A 12,445-nucleotide genomic window follows, 5' to 3' on the forward strand; every position below is an offset into this window, starting at 1 on the left:
TTAGGAATGCACCATGTCATATTGCACAGCCTGTAGTGACTTGGTTTGAAGACATGGGCATTCAAAAGCTTCATTGGCCTGTCCAGAACACCCTCGATGGCTTTTGGGATGAACTGGAACTTGACCTCAGTTCAGGCCAGGTCAGTATGCCTATAATCAGTAGCTGAACTAACCATTATTTGAAAGAGGAGGATGAACCCAAGTATACTGCCTTCCTGCTATCAAACATTGGTCCAGAGTCTACCAATGAGGTTACAGTGTAATTAAGACCAAAGGTGGACCAACATATTAGACACTGTATCAATAAAAGATTTTTTAGAAATATGCAAGTGACTGGTTACTTTTGGCAATGTAATGTATATTGTTATTGTGTGAGTGGCCCATCCACAAATCTCAGTCGCTCTCTCTCTTGAAAATTTAACCCCTCATGACCATACATTCATATATATTTGCTTACTTCATTTTCCTGCATAAATTGTAGAATAAATGAAAACTATCAAGATACTGAGCTGTTATGGTGTAAAGCAAAAATGAGATTGGTGGGTATGTCACAGAGCAAATGAGTGTGATGAATATAATGTTATCATTATATTATCATTATAATTATAATATCATTATTATTATTATCATTATAATATAATGTTATCATTATATTCATCACACTCATTTGTTCTGTGACATACCCACCAATCTCATTTTTGCTTTACACCATAACAGCTCAGTATCTTGATAGTTTTCATTTATTGGTATGCCCTTCTTGAAGCTGTGTGCTTTGCACTTAAATTCATTAGCATTAGCTGAGGCATATGATGCAAGAAAGCAAGCTTATACAGCATCAGCCAATAAAAAAAAAAAAAAAAAAACCCTACCCATTTCACCCAACCAGTCACTCCAAATGTTTGTCTTGTTCAGCCTTAAATTGATTTAACCTATCAACTTCCACAACAGCAGATGGAAGTCTGTTCCAGCAATCAACTACCCGCAGGCTAAAAGCAAACTTCCGCAATATCTATTCTACAACTGACTTTCCTCAATTTGAATCTATGCTCCTTCAGGTTCTTAATCTGAGCAAGCGGAAGTATTCCATCAGCATTGAGCCTGCTCAAACCATTCAAGGCCTTATACATCTCGATCAGGTCACCTCACGGGTGGCGCCTCCGTAGCCACTTGGGAAGGAGCAGCAGTGCGTAGCATGCGCTTCTTGATTAGACCAGGGTTCGAGCCCGTCACCACCAAATACGGAGGATGCGGAAAGGTCCTTGACCTTTCCACTCAGTATCTTGATAGTTTTCAACTAAGGCCATATCCCGGAGCAATATGGCCTTAGTTGCTAATGCTCCTAAAAACCAAATAACAAACAAACAACCTTGCAGGTGCCTAGTCTCCAGATGCTGCAACTTGCAGAAATTAAGCCTTTCTTCGTAAGTGCACCCCTTTGTTCCTCTCACCAACCTTGTTGCCCTTCTCTGTACTTGTTCCAGCAACTCTACATCCTAAAATGAGGCCTCCAGACCTGTATACAGTACTCAAGGTGTGGCCTGACCATTGCTTTATACAAAGAGATAATCACCTCCTTGTCTCTGCTAGCAAAATTCCTATATATCATTGACAAAACTCCATGATGCTCTGACAGTATGTCTGCACTGCTCAGAGAACTTCATATCTGACTGCACAATTACCTCCAATTTTTTTTATTCTCCACCTCCCTGAGTGTATGCGGTACTTTGCATTTGTCAATGTTAAACCGGTATATGCAGTACTTTGCATTTGTCAATGATAAATGAGAAGTGGCAAACTTCAGTTGCCACTTCTCAGATCATCTGCCTAAATTTTCTAGATCCTGTTACAGAAGTTAAACTAACAGGTCTATAATTATTTGTGTTACTCTTTGAGTGCTGTTTGTGAATTGGGGATACATTTGCACATGTCCAGTCCATGGGGACCTCCCCTGACTCTAAGGATGCTCTCATAATTATGGCTAAGGGTTTGCTTACTTTCCTTGCTGCCTCCTTCATTATAACTGGATTTGATAATAGATTTCAAAATTCGATTACTACCTTTTAGATGCATCCGTTTATACTGACTTAATCTTTCTTTCAAATTATACATTAACATACAAAACTGGATTTGATAATAGATTTCAAAATTCGATTACTACCTTTTAGATGCATCCGTTTATACTGACTTAATCTTTCTTTCAAATTATACATTAACATACAAAATTCTTAGTTGATATTATTATATCAAATTTTATCCTTCGATAACACCATGGCTGAATGGTTAACAGGGTTAAAACAAGGCTATACTAGAATTACATTGAAATATGCAGACCAAAAATATTATATCTGGTTTTTAAAACATGTCTTTCTGAAAATTTAATTCCAAAATTTGCAAAATTTTGGCTAAGTTTGAAAATCCCAGGAATACAGTGTTTAGTTTGTACTGTCAAGTAATATAATAAAACTAGCTTTAAATTGTTGATTTAACCTTAAAAAGATATATTTTAAAAATATTCAGCGATATCATAATATTTAAAAAAAAATCTAAACATTATCGATTGGAATAACCTAAAGTCAGTCATTCAATTAAAAATTGACGCCCAAGCCATTACATTAAAGAATAGACATTTCTTAAAATTACAAGCCATTAGGGATTTTCCTTAAAATAGACGTCATTATTCTTCATATAATCGATATGAGAATCACAGTGGATATCATAACACTTGCAGCGTCATATGCACAATGGTTCATATGACCTTACCCCATTAGATAATGTAAAGAACTTATCATCTGTTACGCTTACTTCTCAACGAATAGCCTATTAAATTTAAATTATAATTACCCCCACGAATCCTCCCTAAGAAACAAATGATTATTGATCTTGAGTTCACTCTTTTATCCCAAAAAAACATATTGATCCAGCAGACTACTCGTATCATAAACCAAACTATCCCTTCAAGACCTTCTAAAATAGACAGAGAAGAAGCTAATGCATTATATACACTTAGACAAAATTGCAATATCATTATTCAAAAGGGTGACACAGTTATACACCATCATTTCAGGAGTTCAACTTCCTTGACATACAAGGTTGAACCTTTTGTGTTTAACAGTCTAGTTAATAAATATAATAAAATGCTCACTATTTTCAGGAAAGATGATCACATTACTATGGCCCAGCTTAAACAAATTAAAGCCCGCACTTACATTATCCCTACCTTATTTGGCCAAGTAAAATAGTGAGCATTTTATTATATTTATTAACTAGACTGTTCATTGGATGTGGCTTCACTATATACCAATGTAAATGTCCCGTGTGCTCTAGACATAGTTTGGGCTCTCTTAAACGATGATAACATAAAAATGAATAATACCAGACTTCCTAAAGATAAAATCTTTGAACTAACGAAATTATTAGTAATGCCAATTACATTATCTTTCAAGAAAAAACATATAGACAGATTTTTGGCCTGCCAATGGGTCTAAACATCAGTGGACTCATTGCTGAGCTATACTTAGATAAACTAGAGAAGATTCATCTTGATCCATTTATACCACAGATCACACATTATGGAAGATATCTGGATGACATCCTGATTATTACAGATCATTTGACCATAAACAATGTTCTACAGGTTTTTAATAATGTCCATTCGAGATTAAAATTTACATATAAGCTTGCATAGATACAAAAATGCATGCAAACCCCAGAGGGGTTGCACGCATTTACGTATCTCCCACTATCTAATTTAAACCTGAATCAATCATGGTGTTATTCTTTAAACTCACTCTTCTTTCTTTGGTGGGAAAAACAGAATATTTTTCCCACACAACGAAACACTTTCATCTTTTACCTCTACAATCACCTGTTCACAATACCTTTGAACTGCTCCATACCAACACCCTTTCCTAAAATGCACTAAGTGTCGCATCCTCAAGTAGCGGTGTAATAGAGGGATTAAACTATGGTTTAGAAGCTTTTAATTTTAACCCTTCTGCACCTGCCATACCATCGTTCACCATATTCCTTAACTGCTCTACCAGGCCTACTGTCACTAATGGAAATGTTTTCGTAATGATGTTTTCGTTATTCCTTAAGTGCTTTACTTCCACACACACTATACTTACTAAGAGAAATATATTTGTAAGATTTAATGTCTTACAGTTTCATGACGTTTTCAGGTTTCCATTGCATTTGTACTGTGTATAACAATCCCTCATTTGCAAATTCAGCAGTATTAATGATTTATTATTGTAAATTTTATAACCTTTATGTGAATAAATCATGGATAATTATTTTTTAAATTAATACTAAAAAACCGGTATTTTTGTATCAATACTGGGATTTGAATACCAGAAAAAAATGACTGGGATCCCGGTATTCAGGATCTCGGAATTTCGGTATTGTAAGCCCTAGTGCCAATGTGTACAACAATATTACCTTTTATGTCCTTAAAAGATATCTGCCCCACAACGTCATCAACTTTTGCCCCTGGCAGACATATCCTGGTCCTGTTCCACCTATCAATAACCCCCCCCCATGACCTTCCCTTCTGTCACATCTGCCTTTTATATATGATTGTACCTACAATATTCAAATTCTGAATATAAAAATGACACCATATTTCTGATATTCCAAGATTATGTTGGCATTTTTTGGTTTAATCAGCACTTGAAACTCATCAAATTAGTTAGCATTAGTAAAGACAAATCAATGCAAGGAAACCAGGTTTATTCAACATCAGCCATTTCCTAATGGTCCAGCCCCCTCCTTAAATTTATATAGGCTCTGGTTATACAATTAATTGGCAGTAATTTATTTCAAAAGTTAATAAATCTTTGTCCAAAGAGAGCTTTCTTATATCTAGTCTACAACAGTCCTCTAGTTTGCACCTTCTGCAGAAGAAAAAAGATATCCCCATCATTTAATTTACTTAAGCCTTTCGGTACCTGAATTTAAGTACTGGTTAGGGCATACTAAGTCTCTATGCAGGTTTTAAGACTTACACGAAAACTGAAGTCTCTGTTTATAGAAATAATTTATATCACTTGTTATTCTTCATTGTGAAATGGACATTTCCGAACCAGTATGTAATACTCAAAATGTAGCCCAAATGAAATAATTACCTCTTTATCTAGTAGAATTACTGTATGTCGTATATAGCTTATGAATCATAGGTAATAAATTATATAGTAAAATATGCACATAAGTTATTTACACTGATGATAATTCCATGAAACTGACAACCATCTGTGACAGTCAAAATCGATTGTCCACTCTCAAAATCAGTGGATTTGGAGATATCTGGTTTCAAATTCCATTGGAGACTGATGGACTTCTTAAAGGCCTCCTTAATTGGGGCTATTAGCCAATTTTAGGCAAAGGAATATTGTTTTTATTTACAAGTTATTGTTGAATTTTCAGCCAGCACAATATTTAAATCAGTTCGTGAACTGTTTGTACACCACATTCGTGTGGTGTACAGCACGATGACATGAATTGTAAGATGCTGATGCACCTTAAAACCAATAGCAGCAACAAAATTGAAAAAGAAATGCTTACCTAAGGTGTTTGGCAAATTCCATCAAAATAATAAAAATAAATAATTAAATTTCTGTTTATGCCTGTTATGGTCAGGGGAGTTTACAACCTCACTATAACTGTTTTATTACAGACAGTATACCTACACAATAGTTAACAGTAGGTCATGCATTTTGTGTGTCAGTGAAAAAATTAATGTCACTTTCATAATCAGCATGTCTAAAATCTTAAAGAAACAGCAAGAAACGAAGGTAAACAGAATTTTATGAGATCTGTTACACAGTGTAGATATATAATGCTATACTTTCTGAATAAGAAAGTATAGCATTATATATCTACACTGTGTTGTAGCATTGAATAAGAACCTATTGTGATAGGTTCTTATTCAATATATTCTTATTAGAAAGTATATTTCATGTGTGACTTTATTTATTTTAGTTGTTTCAATGCTTTAATTCACTTTTATTAACTTTCTTTATTATTAGAGCTACCTGTTTAATATAGTGAGCCTTCTATACTATTCCTGAAGCTTATACTTTAAGTACTGGTTAGGGCATACTTAGTTAATTAGCTGTATGATAAGGTATTGTGGGGAATCACTTATCCCTTGTATTGTAAGATCAAGGACTGTACAGAAAGGTCTGGTCAAAAAACATGCTACATTTTGTTTATTGTATATCACATATCATGTGATATGTCATAAGCAAAAAAGGTTATATTTTTATTAGGAAAAACCATCCACACATGAACTCAGGAATATTTATTTTGTCTTTCACCACAAATGAGTATAATTTTATCATATGGTGATATGTTAAGTGGTGAGATAAACAAATAAAAATGAATCAGCCCTAGTTTCTTTTTGTTGATTTAGTTATGTGGAAATGTAAAGGGAAATAACTAAAGTAATTTTGGAAGTGTTTTGTTGCTTGATATGGAGAGAGGACAGTAAATCAGATATATTCATGATCCAAATTACTTTATAAATATGGTCTATCAAGTAAAAGAAAGTTTCAAATTATTTTGTATATGTGCTTGATAAAAAATTTAATGAACAACTTTTTATAGGAATATTGTAGGTATGTTTACTAGAGCGGATTTCCTCAGTCTAGCACCACATGTCCATGCTTTCAGCTTAATGACCTATGACTACTCTAGTCCACAGAGGTGAGATTATAAATTGGTCAAAATTGAAACTTACAATTTTAAAATGCCACATTTTAAGAGTATGAGCTAAAATGTAATGTCTCTTATTATGTAAATTTTAGAATAGACACAAATTGAAAAGAAAAAAATGTACTTTAAGATAAAAGGTTTCTTTAATTTGTATTGTTTTTTTCTATACACCCACATTAATTCAGAACATATCCTCCAGCATTGAACAAGCTTTTGTATGCCACTTAAGTCAAAAAAGAAATCCTTTTGGCTGAGAGAGCTTAACAATATCTGCATTGTTGCTTTTAACTTCTTAATTGGAGCCATATTTGTTGGCTCCAATTAAGAAGAAATATTCTTTAAGCTTTGAGAACAAATTAGTCATTTGGATGAAATCTAGGCTATAGGGAGAATTCATAACTTAAAATACCAGCAGTAAATTTATTGTGGATAATACACATATAGTTACAAAAAAGTCAAGACTAATGCTTGGGTATTGAATATTTTTGGATATGGAGATTATGTGGGAGGGAAATTTACCATGGGGAAATAGTGGAAGGGAAACTCACCATGGGGAAATTTTTTAGCATAAACTAGATGATTATTATTTGTACCAGCATGTTAGAGAAAGTTCTAGGGGTTAGAATATCCTTGACCTTATCATTACTAACAAATCAGATGACATTACAGGGCTTAAAGTACAGGAACCATTATCAGGAAGCAATCATATAATTATCAGAATTGGAAGATAAAGAAAGATGTTGCAGTAGTTAAAGGCATGGGTTTTGATTTCAGAAGAGGAGACTTTGACAGTTTAAGGTGCTATATGGGATCTGTTAATTGGGAAGATTTGGATCGTTGTGCATTGGGTATGGGAAAGTCTTAGACAACCCAGGTGATGTTGATAATGAACTGAACAGGTACTTTGCATCTGTCTACCGAAGAAAAACCCTTCATGCTGAGAAGAGCTGTGCAACTGAGGCAGAGTCATATGAATTTAGTGATTTTGAAATTACAAATGACTGTTTATTAGAAAAACTTTCAAGCATAAAGGCAAGTAAGGCTTCTGGAGTTGACGACATATATAACCAATAATTTTGAGGGAGGCCGCCAGGTATGTATTGAACTACTGAAGTTAATAATGTGGGCAACTTTGGACTCTGGAGAGATTCCTTTGAATTGGAGAAGTGCCATCATATCAACAATACATAAAGGTGGTTCTAAGAGCAAAGTTGGTGACTGCAGACTGGTTAGTCCGACTTTAGTGGACTAACCAGTCCACTGGAAATCATGTTTAACTAGCTCAGTCGGCTATTTTGACATAGTTACTCATGAACTGGATGTAGGGAAAAATTTTTTGACATAGTCTATTTAGATTTTAGCAAAGCATTTGACTTGGTCACTCATGATATTGATATTTATTAGTTAAAGCGGTCCCAGCCAACCAATGGCAACTCCACTAATGAGAGGTCACCCATGAGAGGTTACTGTACAGGTAACCCCTGCTTAACACTGATAATTCATTTCCTATAAACAGAGCACTAAGTGAATCAGTGCTAAGCAAGCGCCGTATTCCCGTAAAGTAACATACATATTTGTAAGTTGCAGTCTATGCCATATATTTCCTAATCAATAAGTGGTAGTGAAAAGACACACAAATATTGGTCAAAATATTTAATATTCAAAAATTTGTACATATAAAATGTTCTATATTACGAGGGCTGTTCCGAAAATACGTGGACTAATCTCATTGCTCTGAGTCAGTCACTTGGGAGGTTGGTATGGGTCTCCTTTTCGAAATAACATCCTTCACATTCTATACACCTTTTACAGCAGTTCGCTAGCTTCTGAAACACCTGCTGCAGCCCATTTTCTGAAAGACGTTGCAGGATAGCGGATGTACAATGTGGCAGATTTAACTTCTTCATTTGCGTTAAATTTTTTTCCTCTCAACTCTTTTTTGTGGCTCGGGAAAGCCCAGAAATCATGTGGTGCAAGGTCTGGGCTGTATGGAGGGTGGTCTAGTGGTCAACCACCAATTTTCGCTAAAGCTTGTATTGCTGGTTGTGCAACATGTGGCCTAGCGTTATTTTGTAGAAGAAACCATTCTTTTCTTCAGTTCCAGTCTTTTTTTTTTTTTTTTTTTTTTTGCGAATTGCTCCTTTGAGGTGAACTAGCAATGTGTTAGCATAATATTCTCCATTTACAGTTTGTTTCTCAGGAACCCAGTGCTGCAGTATTATTCCACAGGCATCAAAAAACAAAGCCAACCATTCAATTTTTTTGATGAACGAAAAGCTCAATTTTTTGGAGGCAGTAAATCGTGGTGTTTCCATATGCTTGACTGCTGTTTGGACTTGGGATCAAAATGTTTAATCCAGGACTCTTCACACGTGATTATTTTATTCAGAAAGTTGGGCTCTTCTTCCATCTTGTCAATAAAGGCTTGACTAAGTTCAGTGTGGCGTTCTTTTTGTTCTGCGGTAAGATCGCGCAGTACCCATCTTGCGAAAACACGTGACATGTTAAGGTGCATCTTTATAATTTCGTGACATCTTGCCACACCAACATTCAACTGAACTGCCAGATTTTCTTTCAATAATGTTTGGCTTCCTCAATGCTTTGATCATTCACTGAGGTTGATGGATGCCTGCTTCTTTATTCATCTTGTATGCTTTTTTTCCTGTCCTTAAATACGACCATTCTGCCCAAGGCTTCTTCACTGCAATCTTCTTGAATCATCTCAAAGTATTCTGACCACTTCTGCCTAACTTTACACAAAATTCAATTGCAGTTCTTTGTCTAATAATTAACGAAATATCTTTCTTATCCCCCATCATAAAACACTTCACATAAACTGTTATAACGAACAAAAAATGAATACTACGTGATATGCTTGCACAAACTAACTAAGAAAAGGTGGGGGAACATTCCTAGACTGCAAACTCTTCACTTGTTTCCATAGCAGTGAAGCAGTGTTGCCAGTCCGCGTATTTTTGGAACAGCCCTCGTACATATGTATATAATTATGTGGTAAGTAACTACATTACTTATCAAAATTAAACTTAAAATGCCAATTAAAATCATGAATTTAGTAATCTGATGGCCCTGGGCTGTCGAGTTTTCATATCTTTGGACTGAAAAATGTATAGATTTTGGGTTGTGCTTTGTCTCTCTTCCTCTCATACAAAATCATGTTGGGATTCATTTCTTATTACCTTGGAAATTTGTTCCATGTCAGGGTCTGATGACCCTGTGAGATTACTTCTCCCAGAAATAATCTCACATTTTTTCAAAGTGTTTGAAAGCTTCACTAAGTCCTTTTGCAGTCAGTGACTTTATCAGTTCTTCATCTGTAGGATCTTGATCATTTTCTCCCTCAATTGCACGCTCTTGTTCTTTTGTCACATTCTATGAATTCTTAATTAGAGAGGCCATCCCTGTCATCGATCATCTCTTACATCGTCATTTCATCCAATCCTGCTTCTTTTCCAGGCTCAGCAATTTGCACTTTAACAGTCTCAACAAAATCAGCAGGTTCTTGGGAATCCTTTATGCAATCCTTTCAAACTTTTCTCCACACTCCATTCATGGTTTTCTGAGTCACTTCATCCCAGGCACTTGAAATGTTGTAGATGGCAGTTTTAATGTTGTAGGATTTCCAAAACTCCTTTGGGCTTGGTACATTTTCACCAGTGTTGATGGCTTTAATAGCTTGGGAAAAGGTATTCCTTATTTAAAAAAAAAAAAAAAAAAAGGTAAAGTACAGCCATTATCAATCCACTGCAGGATGGAAATAGGGTGAGTCAGCATTATGTATACAAACTTTCAGTGTTTTTGATTTTTGAGCATACATCTTTATCTTTCAGGTAACCCTATGCAAAAAAAAAAAAAAAAAAAAAAAATTTAAGGGATGAGGCTTGAGGACCTTGCAGGATATTCAAATGCAATCCCCTAGGGACCTATTCATTGTTCACTATCCAGATGGTCACAGACAACATTATGAAAATGTGGAGATGCACCACCCTGTTGAAAAGACACTGTGTCTGAAAACATGCTTCTGATATTGGGTACCACATATTTCTTTAACATTTCAAGATAACTCTCCCCAGTAACAGTGCATTGAATCTGTAAGGTCTGATGATCCTGTTAGAGGAGATTCCCATCTACAGATATCCCCGGCAAGTTAACATCTTTTTGCAGGGTGAGGTGAGGATTTTCACTGACCCAGTAAAAACACATTTGAATCATCATAGATGTGACAGTTCAAACGTTCATTTAGTTTGAATGTGGCTTCATTTGACTATACAATTGCATCCTCAGAAGCGACGATTCCACCATTTTTTAGACAGTACCACTCATAAAATTGTATTCATTAATCTAGGTCTTCCTGTATTGCATGCAGTAATTGAGGTGTCTAAAAGGCTTCAAATTTATGTCTTTTAAGACATTAATTTGATGTCTTTTATGTTATATTCTTATAACACATGATTGACTCATTTGCAGTTCTTATGAACACTGTATTGTTGACTTCTGTGGGGAACACTCAAATGCATTCATGACAGCTTCAACATTTTTGATACATCGTTGATGTCCTTTTCATTCTACTGCTTGTCTTATAAATATTATGTACAGTTCCATGTTCCTCAGATGTATCATGCAGAGAGATTATTAGACGAGTAGATGCCCTTGTTCCATGTCTCTTACCCATGCACACTTAGCCTTGATGACATTTTCAAATTTCCAGTACCATTTAAAAATCACCTTTCTCTCCTCAAAACTTAATTATGTGTTCTCCATCATTTCTACGGCTTTTTGGCCAATCTGAAAGAAGGAATAATACAAATAAGTCATCTAATTCATAAATTATGGATTGTTAAAGTGTGTATACATAATTTTGACTTTCCTTGTATTTGGGTATTATACCAGATTCTTTGTATAAATGAACAGGGGCCTGTGGTACTGGATTCTATGAGTAAAAGAAAATAACAATACAGTATACATCCAGTGACAAATTTTAATGACTAAAAATGGAGCTTTCAGGGTAAACTGATCCTTTCTTAAGCATTATAACTTATACATATTCTAACAGAATATGGACATTAGAGATAAAAATTTAACATATACAAAGGGTACTAGGAAAGTTTTGCAATACAGCTTTGTTTATTTAATTTTTTCAAAGTAATTTCCTCTACATTCAATACATCTCTCCATCCTCCAAAACCAATCTTTAAACCAGTTCTGCCAAGTTTCACTAGGGAGTAAAGCACACTCGTTGTCCCAAGCCCGTAGAAGGTCCTCATCACTGGAAAACCGCCTCCCTTTTAGCTTCATTTTCACATGCGGGAACAGTGCAAAGTCGCAGGGAGCAAGGTCTGGACTGTAGGGAGGGTGCTCGACAAGTTTCAGTCCTGTTGTGGTCAAATATTCGGTGCAGGCTTTGGCGCGGTGAACTGGAGCATTATCGTGATGGAGGTACCAGGTGTCCATTCTTGACTTTGGCCGCAGGTTCTTCATAGATCCAATGACTTTAGGCAGGCATTGTTCGGTATACCACTTAGCTGTGACTGTCTTCTGCGTGTCCAAAACGACACGTTCCACAATTCCACTCGATTTGAAAAATACAGCTATCATTTTCTTCTTTACAGATCGGGATTTTCTGACAATTACGGGTGTGTCGTCATCATCAAAGACCCAAACTTTGTTTTGAGCCTTGGTCGGCAGATCGTAATAGTACAGCCAAGTCTCGTCA

The 12,445-nt window shown here is 35.4% G+C and overlaps 1 protein-coding gene across 2 annotated transcripts in view; it reads left to right on the forward strand.

Annotated features, from left to right (window-relative positions):
- The window catches only part of LOC150075332 (chitinase domain-containing protein 1), a 104,896-nt gene that overhangs the window by 67,675 nt on the left and 24,776 nt on the right, over window positions 1-12,445 (forward strand). For both annotated transcript variants that reach the window (XM_090388263.1, XM_090388262.1), the window contains exon 8: window positions 6,607-6,705. In XM_090388263.1, coding sequence (XP_090244389.1) covers window positions 6,607-6,705 — 99 coding nt within the window. The remainder of the gene's footprint in view (window positions 1-6,606; window positions 6,706-12,445) is intronic.

This window comes from Mastigoproctus giganteus, chromosome 14 (assembly GCF_048544385.1).
Source record: "Mastigoproctus giganteus isolate SK-2022 chromosome 14, ASM4854438v1, whole genome shotgun sequence".
In the NCBI taxonomy this organism is placed as follows: Eukaryota; Metazoa; Arthropoda; class Arachnida; order Uropygi; family Thelyphonidae; genus Mastigoproctus; species Mastigoproctus giganteus.